We start from the raw sequence: 24,388 nt of genomic DNA, 5'->3' as shown, positions 1-24,388 counted from the left end.
CCTCAGAGGAACCCCTGATGAAAAACAATCGGAAATTGTCCCTTGGTGTTTCAGTGAGAGATCCAGCACTACCAGTGGAGAAAGCCACATCATGGTGACGCAGAAGAAGTCAAAGGGGTAAGTCAGGTGGGGAGCGGCACATCGTGGGCAGGAGGGAGACCTCACCATGGTAACTGCATCCTTGGTCTCCCAGGCTTATGGGAAAAGCTCAGTACAGACCAGATTCCCCAATCCATAGACAGGAAAGAGGGACAAGGGTCTCACAAACCAGATCCTGAGCAGCCCTGTGGAATACGACATGAAATCCCTCTGCAGCACCAAGCACCCCAGGCTGCGTCCTACATTTGCAGCATTGTTTATTCCTCAAGCCCAACCCTGACAGGCCACAGCCTCATCTCATTTTACAGAGTAACAGGTTGAGAGTTGGCCACACGCAATGTCCCGATTGAGGTCACACAGCTGAGAAGTGGAGAATCTGGAGTTGGAGGCTCGCTATCCTTGGCATCCGCTGGGATCCAGCTGAAGCTAGCTCACTGTGGCTTGTGTATAAGGCCTGAGTCACTGCCCATTCTTCCAACCTCCAAAGGATGCTGGGGGAGGTGTCAGCTGGAAACAGAGAGCACAGTTGGACACTAGCAGTTCCCACTTGAGGGTTTATTGGGCTCACAGAGGCCAGTGAGACCCATGAGGCTACCAGGAGTGTGCATTGGACCCCATTTCTCAGTGGTTTCTCTTGTCCACAGCCGTGCTAACCGGGACATCATCCAATGCAAGACTGGCGTGTGTAGCAGTATGCGGGCCAAGTTTTACAGCGTAGCCCAGGAGGCCGGCTTCTGCCTACAAGACAAGATGGAAATCCTCATAAAGTAAGGGCAGACACATGTCCAGCCCATTGCAAGGGCTTGTACCTGGTACTGCATGTTCAGCATGTATCCAGTGCTGGAGCTGGAGCTGGAGTGACAGGGAGACGCCTTCGCCACCCTTGGGGAGAAACAGAAACAAAATCACTGCATCCACAGAGAGACACAACTTAGATTCACCCCATGTGGGAAGAAAACAGATGTTATGTCTGAGGAAGATGGATGGATGGGGGGGGGCAGCAAAGGAGAAAGAGGGAGAGGGAAGCAAGAGGGGATGAGGAGGAAGATGAGGAAGAGGAAGAGAGAGGAGAAGGGAAGAAGGCCAGAAACTAGGGACCCCGATTCAGGTTGGGTAATCAGGGAAGTCCTTTCTGACAAGGTGGCTTTACGATGACCATGAAGGAAGCAGAGGAACCCAGAAGAGAAGAAACTAGGAAGAGAAGTGTTCCAGGTGGCAGGCCCCCGGGAACTCTGATAGGAACCACCACATCACATACAGTCAGAATGCTGTCAGTGGAGTTCAACATTAACAGGCCACAGGAACCCTCCTTGTCCCCACTAAAGCCCTCCCCAAACTAAGGTGACCATGGGCCCAGGGAACTCACACCCCCTTCCTGCTCAGAACTCACCATCTACAGAGACAGGTGAGTACACGAAAATCTACCACCTAGGGCAGTGAGGGCCAGCGATGGTGGGGATGAGCAGAAGACTCAGAAACATGGAGAGTGGGTGTCCTTCCTTGTAATCAAAGAGTGAACATTCGTTTGCCGGCCATCCAGACCTGAATAATCACACAAAACTATATTAATTACAACACTGCTTGACTGATGGCTCAGACGTATTTCTAGCTATCTCTTGTATCTTAAATGAACCCATTTCTAATAATCTGTGTATTACAACCAGGCAGTGACTTACCAGTAAGGTTCTGGCGTCTCTCCTTCGGCAGCTAAGTGGCTTCTCCCTGACTCCACCTTCTTTCCCCTGCATTCAATTTAGTCCCCCCCCACCCCTGCATGCAGCTCTATTCTGCCCTACCATAGGCCAAATCAGCTTCTTTATTAACCAATGGTAATAAAACATATTCATAGCATACAGAGGAGAATCACATACACTTCCTGACCTGGGAAAGTCACCTGATCATCTTAACGAAGGAGAGATTCTCAGGTTAACTAATGACAGTGCCATCTCCAGGGTACCATGTAAGGCAGCGTCCTCCACTCAGTGAGCTGAGAGCTTTGCAGTTAGTTATGCACCATTTATGGTTCCCAACAGCCCCACAGGTGAGGGGCTTTAATCCCCCTACAGATGCTATAAGCACACTCAGAGAAGTCTTGTACCAAAGGCCCTGTACATGACAACACAATGAATTGTGTCGTTACAAAACAATAAAGGTGGGATCCAAACCCAGAGAATCTGGCTAGAAAATTAAGAGGAACTCCAAGGAAAAGCAGTCCCAGAGCATAGGATGGAACTGCCTGGTATCAGCTGTGACTGGCTCTTGGGATGCTTACGGAGAGATCAGAGAGCTAGACAGAGTCCAGATCCAAAAGGCTTCACTGGCCTGCCCCCTCCTAGTGTGGAGATCACACTTTGTCCCAAAGGCCCTGATTGTGAGGAAGAGGCTCAGAATTCTGAGCATGATGATGCAGTTGGAAAGTGTAGAAACTGGATTAGCTGGGACTTTTAGGAATAAGTTCCTCTAAGTTCCTTATTCCAAGTGAGATGGAAAGCACTGGATGCTGGATGAGGGGCATTAGGCATGAGCATCATCACAACCTGGATTCTCTTTGGAGAGAGGGCTGTGTGCAAAATGGAAGAGAACAACCAGCATGCGTTCAGCACCCCTGTGTGCCCGGCAGAACGCTCAATGCTCTGCACACAGAATTCAGAGACGATGAAATCACTTCAGCACATTGGAGAGAGCTATGGCTTCTGAAAGTGCTCACCCGCCCCGTAGCTAAAGTCGGGGGGGGGGGGGGGTGTCTGTGTCTCTAATTCCTCTCCCACTTCTTCACACCACTCCATAGGCGCCAAGAAGAACGGAGTCTCCAGAAGTTCCACTCTTTTGTTCTCGTCTCGAATTTCCAAAAGGATATATCAAAGATGAGGCACCAGGTCCCTTTGATAAAGGGCGATGCAGAAGAGATTGCGGACCACTGGTAAGACCCTGAGGACCAGACAAGATGGCCCCTTAGCATTACATCACGGTCAATTCCAGGGTTCTTCAGTGGCTTAGAGGTATCCCCAATTGGGTCCCCCAAATCAAAACACAATCAGGAAAGAACCTGTCAGCTTCACAACCATGTGTCATAAAACCTGTCCTGGTCTTCATAGTTGCTGCGATTTTGACCCAGGCTTAGAAATAAGGAGAGCTCATTTACCACCCCTCCCGTGTGCACGCGCGCGCGCGCGCGCACACACACACACACCAGCATTCGCACACTCACACACACACACCCGCACACTCACACACACACACCTGTCAACCAAATGTCTACAGAGCCTTAGTTCTCTGAGGTTATCACTGCATACCCCTGGGAACACTGTGCCCCAGCACATGCGAGAGGACAGACAGATAGCAGCAGGGGAGGGCTGGGGTCCGCTGCATGGCAGGGGATGGCACTGAGTATTTCAGAATAACTGGAGGGAGGATGTTGAGTCGCTCCCTATGGAGACGAGATGAATACTTGGTGGATGTACTAAGCATCTACATTGGGACGTTAGGCGCTGTACACAAATGCATGCAGTCGGGACAGCATACACTGCGGAGAAGTTCTGACACTTGCTGGGTGTAGTGCCACACTGCTTTAATCTCAGCACTCAGAAGGCATCAAGACCGGTCTGGTCTCCACGATAAGTTCCCGGTAACCCAGCTACATAGTGAGGCTCTGTCTCAAAAAGACAAAAGAGCAAATAAAAAAGTCCTGATATGTTACACAAGTACCCTAGAAAAAAGTTCAGTGATGACTTCAATTAAAATAAGATATTTCAAAATGTAAAGGAAATACTGACCAACCGTAAGAAATCACTATGAACCGCGTGGCTGGTGAATGGCAGAGGTTGCCCTAAGAAAATTTAATGTTTCATATTTTATCCCCCAAATCCTTAAAGATACATACGAAACTGAGTCTCAGCGCAGTCGGCTCACTTGTCCCAGGCCATACTGTCTGTAAGTGGCGAGCATAGGACACGAACCTCGGTCTGGTCTCAGAACTGCCATTCGCATGTAATATTGAACTAGAGGCTGACACATTGTGTGTCATGAACTCCATTCTGCCAGGATGGAGGAAAACAAAATCTTTTTTAAAAGATGAGAAAATGGAAAGATGGACCTACATTCCCTCCCACATTGTTATTGACATGAAGTAGGAACTTGCCAGAGAGACCCTGAGCTGTAGGGGAGATGTGGGAACCACCCGCAGTGCCTCACACGCCCAGGTCTTTGCTGTCTCATGAGTAGCAACTGTCCCCGGAGTTACATGGGCTCCCAAAGGTGCCTTATGTAAGGGGGAGGGAGAGTGAGTTTATAGCCTCCCCTTTGGGAAGGAAAGTGGAAGGGTAATAAACTAACCCCCACAAAGATATTGGAGTGGGAAGTTAGTGTTGAGCCTCCCACAGTGGGGCTCAGCCAGCGTCTCTAATGATGGGGCTTTTGGTATCATTACGGGGAAACAAGCACCCTCCATAGCATCATTAAAATCAAGCCAAATGAACCACAGCCTGCCAACAAGTGTGCTCAGCTAGGCTTCTCACTCATCCACTCTTTCTGATAATAACTATTGGACGCCTACTATCTGCCCGGCACAGTTAGTTCAGCGCTATGTGCTGAGTAGCTCAGACAAAGTTCATGCTTTCATGGGGACTCATGCTACACAAAGACACATGAATAAATATACAAACGCATACCACAAGTACAAAGGTGAGTATCCAAGAATGTTTGCTGGGTCAAGCTAGTCTTGACATAAGTACACAGGCACAGTGGTACATATGAGGTGGAAGAAGGCACTTTTCATCACCATTACTATAAATTATGTCATAATTCTATAATTGAATTATTATTATTATTATTAGTGCATGTGGAAGACTGAGAGAGACAAAAAGATGGGGGCATGTGCAGAGTTAAGGGAACAACTTTGTGGGTTCTTTTCTCTCCTTCAACCCTTTTGTGGGCTCTGGGATCAAACTCAGGTTGTCAGACATGTGTGACAAGCACTTTCTAAACACATGCACCATTTGTCTTAAGTAAGCCCTGACCACAGTTAAAGCATGCTCATAGATCTAAGGTGGGTAAGTAGGTTAGACAGAAATAGGCCAGGACCCAACTGTCTCTGCCATCTCAACAGTGCATTCCCAGTGGTAGCGTGAAACACACAGCCTGTCAGCTGAGCTTGTTATCATGGAGATGGGAAATGCACAGGTCATCATTTCCATCACCACCATCATCATCTCTATTACCACCATCATCTCCACCATCATCTCCATCATCATCATCACCACCATGATCATCATTATCTCTATCATCACCATCATTTCCATCACCACCATCATCATCTCTATTACCACCATCATCTCCACCATCATCTCCATCATCATCATCACCACCATGACCATCATTATCTCTATCATCACCATCATTTCCATCACCACCATCATCATCTCTATTACCACCATCATCTCCATCATCTCCATCACCACCATCATCATCTCTATCACTACCATTATCTGCATCCCCACAATCATCATCATCTCTATCATCTTTCAACTCCATCAACACCATCATCACCATCAACACTATCAACACTATCAACACTATCACTACCATCATCTTCAGCACCATCATCTCCACCACCATCATCTCCATCACCATTATCTTCAACATCACCACGATCATGTCCATCACCACCATCATCTCCAGCACCACCATCAACTCCATCACCACCATCATCTCCATCACCACCACCATCATTTTCTTCATCTCCATCACCATCATTTCCATTCAGAAAGGGGCAGGACTCCCACAGGTTTGCAATAAGCATGGCACATCAAGTTGAGACAGGACTGAGCTCCTCCCCTTATATCTAAGTGGGATGAGGTAATCTGGCATGGGAAATTGTAGTTTATGTCCCGGAATAATTACATGGAAATTGTATTCATTTAAACACTGCCTGGCCCATTAGTTTCAGCCTCTTATTGGCTAATTCTCACATCTTGATTAACCCATTTCTAATAATCTGTGTAGCACCACGAGGTGGTGGCTTACCGGGAAAGATTCAGCATGTCTGACCTGGTAGCTGGCTCCATGGCATCTGACCAACTATGCTTTCTTTCTCCCAGCATTCTGTTCTGTCTACTCCACCTAACTAAATCCTGCCCTATCAAAAAGCCAAAGCAGTTTCTTTATTAACAAATGAGAGTAGCACATAGACAGATGACCCTCCTCCATCAGGATATAGGTTACCAAAAGTCAGCTAAGTGCCAGGGAGAAATCCTGCTCTCACCGTTAGAAGCCTTACTAAGAGGCCAAGCTACACAATTGTCACACACATTCAGAGAGCTAGGTCAGTTCCATGCAGTCTCCCTAACTGTTGGTCCAGTGTCTATGATCTCCCACGAGCTCAGGTCAGCTGTCTCTGTGGGTAGGTTCCCCCATCGTGACCCCCCAATTGGTACACTCCCTCCTCCCTTTCGTCAGCAAGACTCTGGGAGCTCAGCGCAGTGCTTGTCTGTGGATCTCTGGAATTCAGTCTTTTAAAGCATGCAAGTGAAACAGAAGCTGGCTACCCTTAAACATAAATCCTTGCCTTGTGTATGACCTTACAAAAGCTGGGTGTAGAGGACAGGGCCCATGTAGAGTGTCATGATGCCTCAAAAAATCCCAAGAGTAGAGAGGAAAATAAAGGAGGATCCAAGGGGTCCAGACCCCATCCCGGGGCCTCTCTAAGGTAATGGGGACCCAGATCCACACACCAGGGCCTCTCTAACCAGCTCTCTCCTCTTGGATTTGAAGGTACTTTGATCTGTTATCCAAACTCCCTGAGGATCTGAAGAACTTCCGGCCTGCAAAGAAGGTCCTGACAAAACTGCAGAAGTTTGGAGAGAACCTAGACCTGAGGATCCGGCCGCATGTCCTCCTGAAGGTGCTCCAGGACCTGCGGATCTGGGAGCTGTGCTCTCCAGACCTTGCGGTGGCCATCGAGGTAATAACCAATGCCCCTTCCGTCCCAATGCCTCAGGTGCCTTCCTTCAGTCATCTTCCAACATCCAAGCACTGCTTAAGTGCAGTGAACCCAACCATCCCGAAATAGCGAGAGCCTGCCCTCTGTGAGCTCTGCTCTATTTGGTTGTTCAGTGGCAGCTCCAAGGCTCAACAGAGTAAGCAGTACTCCCTGGAGACTAGGAGGTTAGGAAGGGATGCAAGTGGGTTAAGCCATCCAAATTAACTCAGAGTGTGCTTCTGAAACTGCAGATGGTTGCCAGGCCAGCAGCGTGGCCCTCACTGGTGTTTGTGGGGAATGAGAAACCTCATGCACCAGACCAAATTTGCCAACACAGAATTGACATGTTAATGAGATGATACTGAGGAAATCTGGTTTAACTTATAGAAGACCTCACTAACCAGGGCAAATGGGAAAGCTAAGGTTTAATCTTGGACTTGAACACTGAGAAGTCAGAATCGTGAAGAGAAGGCAAAAGAGCAGAGTAAGGAGAAGACAGCACATGTAACACACACACACACACACACACACCAGCAAGACACAGCCTGACTTGTTGGAGAAATGCATTGCAAGTCATTGGGTGTGGCAGAAATTGATCAAGGAGGTGACTGTCAGCCCGAGAAGACCTGTGCAGGTCAAGGGAGAGCTTCAGGGCTCTTTTCAAGGGCGCTGAGAAGCTTTCCCATCACTGCCATCCCTGAAGGCACAGGACGTCTAAGATAACAGCAGTAGGATGCCAAAAAAAGGTTAAAGATGCTTATGGAGCCAGAGGTGGTCCAGGTCTGTAATCGCAGCTGCTCTGGAGGCTGGCAGAAGGATGACCAGTCCAGTGCCTGCTGGGCTACAGGCGAGCCCAAGGTCATCCCTGACAGCTTAGCCATATCTGTAGTGCCATTTCATTTGTATTTTAATAAATAAAGCTTGTCTGAAGATCAGAAAAGTAAAACAGCTATACTGGCCAGCCTTGCAGACCAAGCAGCAATGACACACACCTTTAATTTCAGTAACCCTGCTAGCTTGCCATAGAAACCAGGCAGTAGTAGTGAGCACCCTTAATCCCAGAACTAGAGAGGATTATAAAACAGGAAGAGACAGCCCTCAGTCTCAGTCTCATTCTAAGATTCTTCAGACAACTGAAGAAGCAGTCATCAGTTGGCAGGTTAGGGAAATGTAGTGGGGGAACATGCCCCATAGTGCCATAGCCCCAAACTCCATAGCCCCAAACTCCATAGCCCCAAACTCCATAGCCCCAATCTCCATAGCCCAAACTCCATAGCCCAAATTCCATAGCCCAAACTCCATAGCCCAAACTCCATAGCCCAAACTCCATAGCCCAAACTCCATAGCCCCAAACTCCATAGCCCCAAACTCCATAGCCCAAACTCCATAGCCCAAACTCCATAGCCCCAAACTCCATAGCCCCAAACTCCATAGCCCCAAACTCCATAGCCCCAAACTCCATAGCCCAAACCCCAAGCCCCAAACTCCATAACCCCAAACCCCATAGACCCAAACTCCAATTCCCCCAAACTCCATAGCCCCAAACTCCATAGCCCAAACTCCAAGCCCCAAACTCCATAGTCCAAACTCCAGAGCCCCAAATTCCATAGCCCGCTTCATTCAACTTTTTTTTTTTTTGAGACAGGGTTTCTCTGTAGCTTTGGAACCTGTCCTGGAACTAGCTCTTGTAGACCAGGCTGGCCTTGAACTCACAAAGATCCACCTGCCTCTGCCTCCCGAGTGCTGGGATTAAAGACGAGTGCCACCACCACCCAGCCTCCTTCAACTTTTGAAGCATTGGTCTATTGGCAAAAAGCAAATGCATTAACCAGGGTTCTCCAAAACAACCTAATTTATAGAATGTGTGTGTGTGTGTGTGTGTGTGTGTGTGAGAGAGAGAGAGAGAGAGAGAGAGAGAGAGAGAGAGAGAGAGAGAGAGAGAGAGAGAGAGAATAGGATGACTTACATGTTGTAGTCCAGCCAATGCAACAGTAACTGTCTACCCATGGAAGGCACAACATTCCAGTCATTTCTCAGTCCATGAAGCTGGGTGTCTTGGCTGGTTTTCAGTATATGCTCAAATCTCCAAGAAGTAGACTCTAATGCCGGTGAGAGCAAGAGCAAGCAGGCAGAGTACTTCCTTCCTCCATGTCCTTTACACAGGTGGCCAGCAGAAGGCGTGGCCCGGATTAAAGATATATTTTACCACCTCAAAAGATCCAGTTTAAAAGGGGGTCTTCTCTCTTTAACTGCTTTAATTATGAAAAAACCCTCACATGTATACCCAGCTGCTCAGCTTTTAGTTAATTCCAGGTGTAGTCAAATTGACAGCCAAGAACAGGCATCACAGCAAAGTTCAGGGGTTCTCTTTGTTCAAGATGTATTTTTACTTATGTACATGTGTGTTTTGTGTATGTGTATCTATGAGCACCACAAGAATGTTCGATCCTGCGAGAGTCAGAAGAAGGCACCAGATCCCCTGGAAGGTTCTCAAGTGTAATGGGTTCAGAATTCTGTTGTGGGCCAGGCTGGCAGCAGCCCAACAAACAGTGGCCATGACAAGTCTAGCTTTGGGACGTTCTTCAGACTGTCTTTCCAGCCACGTCCCGGAAATGGTCATAGTTGTCCTGTCCTGTCCTGTCCTGTTTTTGGCTGTTATCACAATCCAACTGAGAAATGGGTGTTGTTGCTGGGCATAATAAGAGAAATCAACAGGTCAAACAAGAACTTTCTCAATTTGTTTGTAGAGAGTCAGCTGCAATGAATGCCCTCAACCAGCCATTGCCTTGTCTCCTTGAACCACCCCCTCGCGGGCCATTCATTAGAAGGTCCTGGGCCAAATGCCTCCTCTCTGCTGCTTTAAGACCTATTTTAAATTCAAATCAGAACATCACTCATATGATTGCAGAGATGGCTCAGCAGTTAAGATCCCTGGCTGCTCTCTCCAAGGGCCTGGGTTCAATTGCCAGCCCTCACATGGCCATCCACATGTAACTCCAGTTCATAGGAATCTGATGACTTCTTCTGACCTTCATGGGCACATACATGCAACTCATACATATAAAATAATAATGTTTTCCAGAAAAAAAAATAACTCAAGTTTGTCTCCTGACTAACATCATTTCTGTAGTCTAAAATAGACAATAAATCATCATCAATTAAATGAAGAACTAGTCAGTAAATGGTATATAACATAACCACATTTATTTAAGAATGTATTCGTGTCAAATGATAAATTTCAACAGCACAAAGTCTCAACTACTTTTGCAGCAACCTAAATATGAATGTCTGAATCATTGGGGTCATCTTGGATTCCAATGATGAAGTCATCTGGAATGTCAAACAGAGACTGGCGGAGGGGCAGTCTAGTCTAGCTTTCAATCCAGACCCTGAGTACCGCTCTGTTTACTCCGCAGTTTGTGCGCGAACACATCATCCATATGCCGCTAGAGGACTACATCAGCTGGCTCCAGACCCGGGTTAATACGCCTCTCCGGCATTACACTCTCCCCACATAGCTGGGGCCACGCCCCGTGAGGAGGGCAAGCCAGCGCCGTGTTCCTGAGTCCAGCCTGGGCCACCACGGAGCAGTGAGATGAGCAGAAGACACATCTAAAAAGAGATGATGGCACCACGTGACCCGACCGGACCCTCCCCACCATCTTCCCGCCTCTGCTCACTGTCCCACTCTGACTCTGCCTACTCTTTCAGACTCCCTCACCACACCTGAAAATCCTATTTAATAAAATCGAGTTGGATATTTCATATCTGCCTACGGAAGAGTTCAGGCTGTGGCAGTCAGATCTTAGGAGAACAAGTTATCACTTGCTGAGGTTTTGCATTGGCAGCCCAGTGCTGTATCGTATAATTATGTATACTAGCATATAAGATAGCTTTCCTGAGTAGACACAAATGATGTACCCATTCCATGCCACTGGAGCTGGAATGTTGTTTTCGGTATTTCAGTCACCTGTATTGTTTTGGATAGATGGACAAACGGATGAATAAATGAATGGGTAGAGAGCTGGATAAATAGGTAGATGTATAGGTGGATGGACAAATAAATATAAATATAGGCAGATGAATAAATGGATTGGTAAAGAGATTAATAAATGCATGGAAAATGGATGAATAAATGAATGAATGGCTAGATGGATAAATGGATGGGTGGATGGATGGATGGGATGGATGGGTAGGTGGGTGGGTGGATGGATGGATGGATGGATGGATGGATGGATGGATGGATGGGTAGATTATGGATGGATGGGTGGGTGGATGGATGGATGGATGGATGGATGGATGGGTAGATTATGGATGGATGGATGAGTGGATGGATGGATGGATGGATGGATGAGTGGATGGATGGGTGGGTGCATGGGTGGGTGGGTAGATGGACGGGTGGATGGATGATGATGGATGGGTAACTGCAATGTTCATATAGAAGTGGCATGTACACATGCCCATGTGTATGCAGCTGTGCATGACACATATAGAAGTCAGAGCTTGATGTCAGGATGTTGTCCTGTCCCATGGGTAGAGACAGATAAGTAAGGTGTGAGAGGAGAGATGAGATGAGGGAGAGAGGGGCCTGAGGACAGAATCACAAAAGCACAGAGCCACTGCTACAGTGTGCCCTTTACCAATGGGCTGCTTCCTTCTGCACAGCGTGCAAACACCTGACGTGGACCATGGGAGTCTGCACAGCCACTACAGACTGGCTCTTTCGTCCTTCCTATTCTGCAGACAGTGAGGCAGAGGCTCACAAGAATTCTTACACTTTTTTTTATTTAAATTTATTTTTGCTTGTATGGGTTTGTGTGTGTGTGTGTGTGTGTGTGTGTGTGTGTGTGTGTGTGTGTGTGTACATATATTGACGCATATGTGTGCATACACATAGGCCAGAAGTCAATGCCGAGTGTGTTTTTCCAGCACTCTCTGTCTTCGTTTGTTTTGTATTGCTAAGATAAAACACTCTGTCAGGCCAGGTGGCACACACCTTTAGTTCCAGGCCATCCAGAAGAGATTAGAAACTAATAATAAATAAAGCACTGACCAAAAGCCACTTGGGAAGGAAAAGATTTATTTGGTTTACAAGGAATCGTCCATCATTAAGAAAGTCCAAGACATTGACTCAAGGCAGGAACTGAAGCAAAGGCCACAAAGAGCACTGCTTGCGGCTGCCTGGAGTGGCACCACTCACAGTGGATTGGGCCTCCTGCATCAATTAACAACCAAGAAAATCCCCCGCAGACTCGCCCACCGCCCACCCGTTAAAGTGGTGAGGGCAGTTCCTCAGCTCAGTCTCTCTTCCCAGCTATGCCCAGGTTTGTGTCAGGTTGGCAAACACTGACATCCTTCAGGTTTATATTTTTGAGGCAGGGTCTCTCACTGAAGCTGGGGTTTGCTGAGTCACCTAGGCTGACTGGCTGGCAAGCTGCTCCCAACACAGGGATTCTAAGCACCTACTTCCCTGCCTGGCTTCTGGACATGGGCATTGTGGGTCTGGAGTGGGGCCTCAGGTTTGCAGCGCCTCACTGACGGAGCATCTCCCTAGCCTCTGAACTTATTTGTAGCTGACACGTAATTCCATAAAAACATTAGAACTGTACATATTATACCAGGAGATTTTCTTATAACTTGCATACATCGTATCATGTTCAATCAGCTTCCTCCTCAAATGATTATCATTTATAATAATAATTTAAAAAAAAAACAAATCCTTCCCAGTAGTCTTTTGAAATAAAAGTGCAGCATTTGCAGCTGCAGCTGTCCTGAGTGCACTATGGCACCCTAGAATTTTTTGCCTCTACGTAGCTGTGCCTCCAAACCCCTTTGGTCAAGCTGGTCCTTGGCTAATTCTCCCAGTTTCCCCACTGCCGCCCCTGTCCCAGGTCCTCATTGTTGTCACACAAGGAGGTCACAAAGGTTGCTGTGTCTGAAGAAGTGTGCCCAAGGAATGGCTTTGGCGAGCACACGGATGCACTTGTCTCGTGCAGCCTCCCAGGCGTTCACGGGTGCACTATCTCATGCAGTCCTCAAAGTCTCGTCTCCCAGGCGTTCACGGCAACTCTGCAGCGGTAAAGAGGGAGTCACCAAAATACCCATTTTTATAATTAAGCACATGAAGACCGACACATAGTTTGTGCCAGAGTCTAGTCTAGAATGAGGTCTGTCTGTGACAGGAATTAGCCTAAAACCACAGGACTTCCAACTTCCTCCACGCTAGGTGCCTTCTCAGCTTAGTTCTCAGAGCTATAGCGCCATCTAGTGGCAGCTGCTCAGCCGTTAGGATTGTTTTCACTATGCCCTCGAGCAAAGTGTAACTGTCTTGCCAAAAAGGAAGGCAGCCACTGTTAGCAATTACGAGACCTACAAGCTCAGACTAGGAGTAACAAGCTCACATAGAGGAATGAGGGGGAGGGGGTACTAAAACATAGCAGGAACAAGGGACAGCAGCCAATGCATCATATCCCCAGCTCTCGGGCTCAAAGAGCCCCAGGGAGAAATAATTTTGGAGTGAAAAGCTTTAACAGAATCTGAGAGAGCAGCGATAGTCTGGTCCTCAAAGTCACTATCCCCCTAGATTGCCCGAGCCATCTGTGTATCTGCTATTATAGCTTCTAAAACTGCCTCTTTTGTCTGGATTTTCTGTTTATACATACAGTTCTTCATTTGGTTGTGAGACCAGGGTCTCGTGAAGCCCACGGGGATCTTCAGTTTGCTTGCATATCTGAAGCTGACCTTGAACTCCTGACCCTCCTGCCTCTGCATCTCAAACATTGGGATCCCAAGTGTGTACCAGTATGCCCAGTTCTATATATGTCTTTAAAAGACATTAAAACAAAATCACATCAAAGCAAACCACAGGCCAGATTTAGGCCAAGAAGTCATAGTCTATGGACCCCTGCTTCAGGGTGAGTTTAAAGAAGACACGCTTTCTATTGTTTCCAAAAGAACACACTGGGAGCACTGACAAACTAGAATGATTTCAGTATCTGCTTAGATGTTTAGATGGCATTGACTGTTTTTTCATGGAAAAAGAACATATGCACAGGGTAAAACCTCACAGTGCCAACCAGGTAGTAACCATCCCCTCCACATTGCGGGCCCACCCTCAATGACAGTAGCAGCCACACTGTACCCAGTAGCTTCGGGTCAACCCAGAGATATTCTGTGTGAGCACCAGCAAGAGACGGTGATGAACAACGGAGTGAGCAGGATGTCTCTGTGTGCCGCATGCCAGGCATGGCCCTAAGCCGGCGGTTCTCAACCCCCATAACGCTGCAGCCCTTTAATACAATTCCTCATGCTGTGGTGACCCCAACCAGAAAACTGTTTTCATTACTACTTAAACTTCCAGCTCCCACTCCCTGTATGGCCTTGAAGGGCATCGCATCTGACAAGTGCAGAGAACACTCCAGAGCCCACGCGGATGCCTGTGTGTAGCATCCAGCTCATAGTAAGAACTCAGTGCACACTAGAGATGGCAACAGTGGCAGTGGAGACAGGGAATGGGGTGTGGGTAGAGCACACAGTCCCACATCCCCAGTCTCGCATGTCAAGGACAATTCATCAGTCGCTGTCCTCACATGCCTGCACTAGTGTCTGATTCTGAACCCTTCATCACTACCTCTGAGAACATAAAGACTGATTATAAAGCTCAAGTCACATGATCCCAACCCAGAGACCAAAAAGACATCTATCTGGACTTTGTAACTTAAAGTTTTTTTTTGAGAGTTTCACACATGAGTACTGGATTTACATTATTTCCACCCATCCCTCTGCTCCCTCCAATACCTTCTGTGGCACCTACTCCCTCTCAAATCTATGACCTCCAATAGATAGATAGATAGATGATAGGTAGATAGATAGATAGATAGATAGATAGATAGATAGATGATAGATAGATAGATAGATAGATAGATAGATAGATAGATAGATAATAGATACATACATAGATACATACATAGGTAGATAGACAGATAATCTGTCAAGTCCAGCAGGTGTTGCTTGTAGAGTGTTTAAGGCTGACCACTGGATTGGATAACCCAGCAAGGGTTTGTCATCCCTGAAGAAGACTGATTCTCCTCTCTCAGCAACCACCAATCACCTATAGCTCTCCACCTAGGGACGGGGCCTTGTGAAATGTCCCCCATCCATGTTGGCATACTGGTTATGCTGGTGTTATTTAGGCAACCACATTGTTGAGATTTCATATGCACCACTTTTATGATGGGAACAAAATTAAGCCCACAGAGTAAAATATTTCCAAGGAAAGGAAGGGATGGGAATCCCAGTTACAAATACCCAAAAGCACCCTCCAGAGAAGGCATCCTAGACAAAGAACCATCTTAGGCGAGCTGAAAGCACCCATATTTCACTGATGAAGAAACTGAGGCATGCAGAGCTAACGCTTCCAAGATCACAGACATGGGAAGAACCACGACTGGGAATGAGGGCAGTGTTCAGGAGGGCACCCCAGAGGAGGCCCTGATGAGGCGTGTGAAGAGGAATGAGGGCAGTGTTCAGGAGGGCACCCAGAGGAGGCCCTGATGAGGCGTGTGAAGAGGCTGAAAGCCTGTGCCAGAGTTGGCTCTACACCCAGAGGCATCAACAGGGAAAGTTGACCTCCAGGCCTGGAGAGAAGTTGGCATACAGCACAGAAGAGAGTAAGGAATAACCTCTTTATCTCATCTTCATTCCCAGTCCCTGAGAGGAACATCCAAACTTTCAATCTCCTCAAGTGATAAATGTTTCTTAGTTCCTCACAGGATGCAGAAATCACCCTTAAGTTCCTGCAGATTGGTGACCCACACTGGGCTCCTACTTTTATATTGAGGGCTAGTCACTCAAGAAAGATCAGCTATGTGTTAGGAGGTTGGAACTTCTAGCCATCAAATAGTCATGTAAGACCAAATTTAGTCACAGAATCAATGATCCAGTCAATCGTGTCCATTCAGGGAGAGAACCCTTCATGCTGATGACGATGACAATGGTGGTGTGGTAATGACGACGACGACGACGATGATGATGATGATGATGATGATGATAATGATGATGATAATAATAATAAGAATAATGATAATTACTGTAATAACAACAAACCACCAACATAGCTGCCATGCTCTGCTGAGTGTTCCAAGTTGTTCTAATAAATGTTTTTAGACCTGAGGGTGACTAGTGGGAATCCCCAAAGTTGGGCAAAAGTGTATGTAGCCTAAGGATGCCTGAAGCTGTAGCTTGTATTTTGAGGACAAGCCAGTGACGCACAACCTACCTCTGGGTACTTAGCAACACAGGTGCATGGCGGGAGAAAGTTATCATTCAAAGGCTCATGCCCTTCCAACTCTGCAGGTGAGCCTCTGGCAAGAAAAGTAAGCCAAAGGAAAGAACACAGTTTGCCCCCACCTGGCATGTCTTCTTTAGTTGAAACAGAACTAAAACATGTCAGCGTATTAATGGGGATTTATTAGTCTGGCTTACACAATACGGCCTAGGTAGTCCAGCAATGGCTGACTCACAATGGAGAGGTTGAGAATCCACTGTTAGGTCCACAGGACTGGATGTGTCAGCGCCAGTATGACACCAACGGTCTGGAGGGTTCCTGGAAAGCTACTGGTCTTTGGTTAGAAGCCTGGAGAAGCATCTAATATCAGTATAGGAATGTGGCAGCCACACAAACAGGATAGATGAACTTGTCAACAAGAGTAAAGGCAAGCAGGCAAAAAGCAAGGCTTTCTTCTGCAGTCTCCCTGTTGCCTGGGTTGTCAGTGGAAGGTGTCACCCATACTTAGGGTGGGCCTTCCCACTTCAGATAAACCGATCAAGAAAACCCCTCAAAGAAGTGCCCAGAAGTGTTCTTTAGTTAATTCCAGATGGTTAATTAAGTCAAATTAACAACCAAGATTAGCCATCACAGGTATTGAACCTCCCACCTCTGGAATCTCCTTCACTGTGAATCAGAAAGTGTTTCCAACCCAGGTTTGGTATGGTCATGTGACCCAGACCTGGTCAGTCCAGGCATTAGAGTTCTTTGCTCATTGTGGGTGCATCTGGAATGATCACTCAAAGGACCAGTGCAAGCCAGTCCCTGGACTTCCTGAATCCAGAAGACTATTTGCTGTCTTCTGGAACTTCTGACCACAGACAGAGCAAGCCAGGGTGGTGTCCTCCTCACCCCCAGGAGGCAGAGACAGGAGAATCTCTCATTCAAGATGGGCCTGGACTACAGAACAAGACCCCGTCCCTACAAAACAAAAAATTAACTCTCCTAAGGCTTCTGGGAGCTACCACACAGGGACACCATCATAGAAAAAGTCAAGAAATTTTCAAATCTGGGCTGCCTTGAACACCCTTAAACTGTTCAGCTACAGGAGATAACAAATTGGTCTCTGCTTAAACCAGATCCAACCTGTTTTTCTTCACTCGCAACAAAAGATGCCTAGTGAGTGCAATAGGAGAGAGAGAGAGAGAGAGAGAGAGAGAGAGAGAGAGAGAGAGAGAGAGAGAGAGGAAAAACAAACAAACCTGTGTACGGGCGCAGGTGAATTCTAGGACTCTCTCCTGAGGAAGGAGGGGAGTCTGCCATCATCAGATCATGCAAGTGAAGCTGAGAGAAAATCCTGAGTTAAATCCACATCAATCGAGAGAGAAGGGAAAGGAGAGGAATGTGGACATTCTTTTGCTCACTCTTGCACGCTCTTGCAGCAGCTGTGACGGTGCCAATTTGTACGTAAAAGAGCATGAAACCCACATAAGACGGGAGTTGCCGTCAAAGTCAACCCGTGTGTCTGCTTGCGAAGATCTGCTCCAGCGTCTGAGTTTCCTAGCTGAATGGTCTCTGGAGTAGAGGAGACGCCCAAAATGGCTCGTTAGGGAGCAGAAACAAACGCCACACCATATTCGCAGCTGTCCTAGTGAGAGGGTGTTCTGGCTTGGATGTGATGGACTCTGTGCATTAGTGACGTTTCCCAGCTGTGACAAAACACTGGACCAAAGCAACGTCCCAGTATGAGAGGGTTCTGTCCCAGTTTGAGAGGGTTCAGTCCATCATGGTTAGGAAGGCAGTGGTAGCAGGAGTCTGAGTGGTTGGTCCCATTGCTTGGGCAGTGAGGAAGCAGTATAGACAGAGCTTGGAACTGGCTCTAAAGCATCAAGATCCACTCCCTGCCTCCCCCCACAGTGTACTTCCTCCAGCAAGGCTCAACCTTTTAATGATTCCACAGTCTTTCAAAACAGCGCCTCCATCTGGAGACCAGGTGTCCAGACATATGAGCCTGTGGGGGAGCATTTCCACTCAAACCCTTGCACTCTGGTGCCCCCCACTCATCCTGCACTTAGAACAGAACCACTTGGCTGGTATCAATCCCAACAGGAAACCCAAGGGTGGGTGTACATGCCACAGGATGAAGGGGATTGTGGGGCCATCTTGTCTTCTCATCCTCAGTGCAGGAAGCGGGTCTTACTGTACAGGTCTGCGATCCCTCTAAGGTCCCTTTCCCGTTTATCCAAAGCATAAAGTGTGCCTATGGCGTCAGCCCTGTTCCCTCTGTACCTGAGCAGCGCAGCCAGATGGGGGATCCTGGCTTGTCCTTCATTCACTGGCTTCCTAGTTACATTCCTCCTTTGTCTCCTCCTGGGCATCCCAGCTTATCTTCCAACAGACGCTGTGTTGCCTAGGAAAACAGTATGCCAGAGACTGAAAATCCCCAGCAACAGCCAATCAGGTGCAATTTACCTCCTGTGGCTTGAATTCTTTGTCCTGGAGATAAGGGAGACTGAATCTTCCTCCTGAAGAAGGAACTCTCACCTGTGTTCACGCTGCTCTGTCTGCTTCTCACCCTGCAGATACCCTGAGATAGAACATTGCCCCAAGGCTCCAGCTCCTCCAGCCTAATGAGAGAGATGGAGAGATGGGGAGACAGAGACAGAGGGACTAAGAAAGACTCATTTATGTCCTTGTACTCCCACAGGCTCAGGCTCTACTAAAGCTTGCCCTTGGACCAGACAGACAGATTCCAATCATACCTCTGACATTTACTGTCTGTGTGACCTTGGGCAAGTCACAGCTGTAAGTTTCCACACCTGCGCATTGGGAGTGGCGAACACTTGGTTAATGAACTCACTGTGAGGATTAAATGATTCTTGCACACGACTTTACATTTGAATCCCTTAGAGAGCTTTAGAATCGTCCCCAGTCCAGAGATTCTGATTCCAGTGGTGCCGAGTGTTGTCTGAGCATCAAGACTCATTTTAACTGCTCGGGAGAGCCTAACCGTTTCGTTAGGAGTGAGTAGACTGTTCAGGACCAACAGCATGTAGCACACAGTAACCGTAATGTCAGCGTTTGCTAGTCTTACGCTCATGAAAACTTCACAGTATATTTAAAATACACAACCCAGACCTACTGGGTGCCACTAAACACTGTAGCGGGGGCAAGACTTCTTCCAAGTGTATTCCCAGAGTGCCTAGTAGACACATCAGTGTGCCTTCTCCAGCGAGCACGGGTGAGCCACCTAGGAATCAGGTTCAGGCCTGGCAGCTCATTCGGTACTTTCAATTTCTTGAAACTTTAACTGATGAAACAGTAGAGCCCATTTCCCCGAACACTTCACCCCAACTAGTTTTCAGAATTTGGTAACAGAGAAGCTGGATTCAATTAAGCCTTGGAGATACGCACTGAAAACCTAGCAGCTGGAGTAGTGGGAACACGGCCAGAGGGACAAGCCCATCGGTGTCTCGACCCCCACAGTGGAGACACTGTGTGAGAAGTGACTGAAAACGAGAAGGGGTCTTCAGAACCCAAATTGTCATCGACCAGACAGATAGGGATGCCAGCATAAAGACACATAAATGGTATCTCTCTTTTCAGTTCTGCTGACAGGAGCAAACCTGTCTTGATGCACTAGAGTCCCACAGTCCAGAGACATGGTCTCGTGCACAATGGACATTGATTCAGGGAGGAGCTGTTATCACGATACTATCAAAATGGCTAGTGTAAAAAAAAAAGCCAGCGTAGGAATGAGTGTGGAGAAAAGCAGATCCCTGCAGGGTTAGTCAGATGTAAGCTAGCATAAGCCATTGCAGAAAACAGTACAGATCCTGCAGTTACCCAGGGTGTGAACTAATGTGAGCCATTACAGCAGACAGTATGGATGCTCCTCAAAAAAAAAATAGAAATTATCATGTGTATGAGGTCCTAGCTCTGAGCCCAGGAACAAAGGACGGTGATAGATGGTCAGGAGGTAGAAGAGGAGGCATGGGCGGATAAAACATGGTTGATCCGCCAGCACAGGCTGGTAGGAAGGCCAACACACACAGCCATCCAGGCGTGTACTGACACACGAGCCACATACAAGCACCCCAGCTGGCACACAAGCTATGAAAGTGAAGGCAAGGGTACTCACCTCTCTGACCTCAGGACCATATCATATAAAGCCCACACAACAGTGGGATGTTGGCAGAAACAGTTATAGAACCAGTTCCATCGCTAACTAGTTGGGTTCCCTGGACAGTTGATACCGGCCGTAATGATCTCGTCATGGTCCTGCAGACATCTGGTGCAGCCTGGTTTCAGCAGGCTCAGCGGGTATCCGTACCGGCATCATGTTGTCTAATCATAAACCGACTCTTTGCTTCCTTCAGGGATTCACCAGGCACATTACAGAGATGTATCTGAATGAAGTGCAATCTGCATATCAAAAACACATCGGCACATTCATGCCTATTACAGTATTGTTCCCCAGCAGCCGAGATATGACATCATATCATATGTGTCTGCCAACAGATGAACAGGTAACAAGTATACATGATGGAATATGATCCATCCATGAAAGGTGAAATCCTACCGTACCATAACATACATGAATCAAGAGGACATAACCAGGCTCAGAAGGACAAACTCCACTTGATCCCTCTCCTCTCTTCTGTGGAAAGTAGACTATCAGAAAAGCTCAAGGAAGATCACCAGACATCAGGGAAGGCTGGAAGAGATGCCAGTCAGAAAACACAAAATTGCAGGTAGTTAGGTGGAGAGAGGCCTGGTTCTCCGGTGCACTGCACAATGACTATAAATAGCGATATTACACCATAGAAGATTGTATTTCTAACCTCAGCACTCAGGGGGCAGATGCAGGAGGATTGGAAATTCAAGATCACCCTTAGCTTAGTTCAAGGCTAGCCTGGGCTACCTGAGATGCAATAGCTCAGCTGGTAAAGTACTTGCTCTGCCAAGAGGACGACCTGAGTTCCAGCCCCAGACCCACAAACAAACATGTGCTTATAATCCAGTGCTGGGAAGGTGGAGTTACTAGGATTCTTGTGGCTTGCTGGCCATCCAGTCCAGCCTACTTGGTGAGTTCCAGGCCAGCAAGACATCTGAAAAAAAAAGTAGGAGGAAGGCCTGGAACAAGGGCTCAGTGGTTAAAATCATGTATTGCTCTTGAAGAAGATCAGAGTTCAAATCTCAGAATTCACTTTAGCTGGCTCACGACCACCTGTGACTTCAGCTCCAAGGGGGAATTGATGTCCCCATCTGTCCTCTGTAGGCATGGCTACACATGGGCCAATAACAGGAGGGTCCCAGCAAAAAGGAGAGTTTCTGGTCATAAGCCTTGCTCCAGGCTCAGTAAGAGACCCTGCCGCAAGGAAACAGATGGAACATGAAAGAGGGTCATCCTGCCCCCTGTGTCTTTCACACATATGGACATGGACATACATGGACACACACACATACTACTGTAAATGAGGCTTTCAACATGGTTGCGTGGGTGCTGGGAACCAGGCCTGGGCCCTCTGCAAGAGCAGTACGTGCTAACTGTTGGCCAACCCCTCCGCTCCAGTAAAATAATGAAAACCCAGACTGCCATGCTGCACCCACCTTTGTTAGGCGCCTTTCCGGGCGCTGTCGTCCCCGGCAACCCTGTGAGGGAGGAGTCAGCATGGGAGCTTTCCAGCCAGGAGACTGTGGCTCCGAGAGATGCAACAACGTGACTGCCGGCAACAGGATCCTAACTCGGGGCAATTTCAGAGAGAAGAGAGTGTGACAAGACTGTGTCACCTGAACGAAGACAGTGAAGGGCAAAGCTGCTCATAGATCTTCAGTGCCAAGGATGGGAAGGTTCCCTCCACTCCTGTTTGATTTGATTTCAAATATCCCAGGGCAGATCTGGGTGATCAGCTCGGGCCATCTGTATTTCACCATCAACAGTCAATAACAGGGAAAGACCATAAGCAAACATGTCAGGTGGTTCAGATCACATGGACTAAAGCTAGAAACTATTTCCCAAACATAGAAGGCCACCTTTTCCCAGAAGGAAGGAAGAAGTACTTGTCATAGCCCACCGCTTCCAAAAATCAGCACAGGAAGCAGAGAAGAAGGGAGTTCTTACGGAATGGCATCGCTCTCTCTCTTTTCATCATGCGCATGTGTGTAGGTATGCATGTATTTTCATGTTTGGGGGCACACATGTGTGCAGTGAGCATGTGTGTGGAGGCCCAAGGATGATGCTGGGAGTCTTCCTCTGTCAGTCTTCCACCTTAGTCACTGATACAGGGTCTCTCAACCAAATCCAGAGCTCACTGATATGACTCGTTTCCTCAGCCAGCTCACTCTGGGGATCCCATCTTCAAGATCTGTCAGGAATTACAGGCAGACATGGAGATGTCCACTCGGCATGTATGTGGATTCTGGGGGCCTGAACTCTAATCCTCAAACTCTTTCAGCAAGCGCTTTAACCACTGAACCATCTCCCCAGTCCCTTAACTTAATCACACTGTTATGGGGAACCAGTATGTGTTCCAGGACGACATCTAATATACTCTCAATAAATATCTGTTGAATGCATCGTGTAGAAATGAGCAAAGTCAGGCCCTTCTGTCCATTGAACACTCTCAAGCCAACAATCCAAGTAACACAGACCCTGGCAGATAAATAAATGAAGGATTGTGTGTCTAAGAACACTGAGTGTGGCAATCAGGACAGTCACTGAGGAAGGAGTTGCCATTGGAGATGCAACTTGTAGGAAGAAATGGAAGACTGATGGGTACCAAAAATGTGGGCGTGGGTCACTGGTAGACTGCTTGGCTCTGGATGTGCAAGACTCTAGTTCTGGATATCTACAGCACTACAAAAACAAGGCAAGGCACAGTGGCACAAATCCGCAAACCTACCACTCGCGTGGCTGAAGCAGGAGGATTTAAGGATTCAAGGCTAGCCTGGGTTGAATGTTCAGAACCTATTAAAAGGAAGGAAGGAGGAACAGAGGGAGGAAAAGAGATGGGAAGGAGGGAGAGGAGAGGGAGGAGGGAGGATCACTGGGACTCACTGGCTGCCAGCCTAGCTCCAGGTTCAGTGAAGGGACCCTGTCTCAAAAGGACAGGTGGAGAGCTATAGAGAAGACTATCCAATTGTTCTCTTCTGGCCTCTGCAGGAAGGAAGGAAAGGAGGGGAGAGGACAGAAAAGGGAAGGGAAGGGGAGGGAAGGGGAGGGAAGGGGAGGGAAGGGGAGTTTCCTGGAAGGGACCAGAGTGAAAAAAGCCACACCAGCAAACCACAGAGGCAGTGGTCAAGCCACCCAGTTTTCTTCTTGTAAAATATCTGTAACTTAAAATTCTCCCTTTTAACATTGCTTTTGAAACACGGTCTCTATATAGCCTGACTGACCTGGAGTTCACTATGTAGACCAGGCTATCTTTGAACTCGGAGCTCTACCTGCCTCTGCCTCCTGAGTGCTAGAATTACCAGCATGCAGCACTATACCAGGCTTCCTTTTAGACGTGTTAAGTACATAATTTGATGACATTAATTACATTCGTGTTTTTGTACACCCATTACCACCACCTGCTTCCTCAATCTCTTCCATCACATGAACAGAAGCTCTACCTATTGGGCAATGACTTTCCATCCCCAAGATCATGTTAACCCCTGGTTTCCTTTCCACCTCCTTAAACTGGCTTCTATCCTTTGGCACTGGGCTTTCAAGAACTGTACCAAACTCCATCCCTTTGTTGAACAGTATCCCCTTATGTAGATAAGCCACATCTTGCTCGTCCATTTATCTGCAGATGCAACACCTCTCTGCTCTTCTGAGCAAAGCGTCAGGGACCAGTGGTGAACATGTACCTATCAGAATCATTTTCAGTTCTTGCGGGGTGTCCAGGCAGGAATGGAGTCGATGGGTGTGGCAGAATTCTGTGTTTAGCCTGTTGAGGTAGCACCTCACTGCTTTCCCCAGCACTGAAGCATAAGCAACTTTTCTAGCGGTTTCTCTGCATCCTCACCAACGTGTTATCCTCTGTATTGTTGCTGGTCTG

The 24,388-nt window shown here is 47.5% G+C and overlaps 1 protein-coding gene and 1 long non-coding RNA gene across 4 annotated transcripts in view; one reads left to right on the top strand and one right to left on the bottom strand.

Moving 5' to 3' along the window:
- The window catches only part of Ccdc60 (coiled-coil domain containing 60), a 65,153-nt gene extending 54,560 nt beyond the window's left edge, over positions 1-10,593 (top strand). Inside the window, exons 9-13 of the mRNA XM_075976124.1 lie at positions 55-117; positions 744-866; positions 2,888-3,019; positions 6,868-7,057; positions 10,492-10,593. Of these exons, the coding sequence (XP_075832239.1) occupies positions 55-117; positions 744-866; positions 2,888-3,019; positions 6,868-7,057; positions 10,492-10,593 (610 nt within the window). The remainder of the gene's footprint in view (positions 1-54; positions 118-743; positions 867-2,887; positions 3,020-6,867; positions 7,058-10,491) is intronic.
- A 1,589-nt stretch (positions 10,594-12,182) lies between these two features.
- LOC142840909 (uncharacterized) lies at positions 12,183-22,757 on the bottom strand. 3 transcript variants are annotated; one of them, XR_012908981.1, is made up of 7 exons: positions 21,954-22,757; positions 20,928-21,057; positions 20,482-20,765; positions 18,885-18,967; positions 18,630-18,750; positions 17,603-18,175; positions 12,183-13,144 (listed from the first exon to the last, which is right to left on the bottom strand). It is a non-coding gene; the product is annotated as an uncharacterized LOC142840909 (long non-coding RNA). The 3 variants fall into 3 exon arrangements; XR_012908982.1 differs by having other exon boundaries at positions 17,603-17,915; XR_012908980.1 differs by having other exon boundaries at positions 17,603-18,750.
- Positions 22,758-24,388: the final 1,631 nt, after the last annotated feature.

The sequence above is a fragment of the Microtus pennsylvanicus genome, chromosome 1 (assembly GCF_037038515.1).
Source record: "Microtus pennsylvanicus isolate mMicPen1 chromosome 1, mMicPen1.hap1, whole genome shotgun sequence".
Taxonomy (NCBI): Eukaryota; Metazoa; Chordata; class Mammalia; order Rodentia; family Cricetidae; genus Microtus; species Microtus pennsylvanicus.
This window is presented reverse-complemented; position numbering and strand designations above follow the sequence as displayed.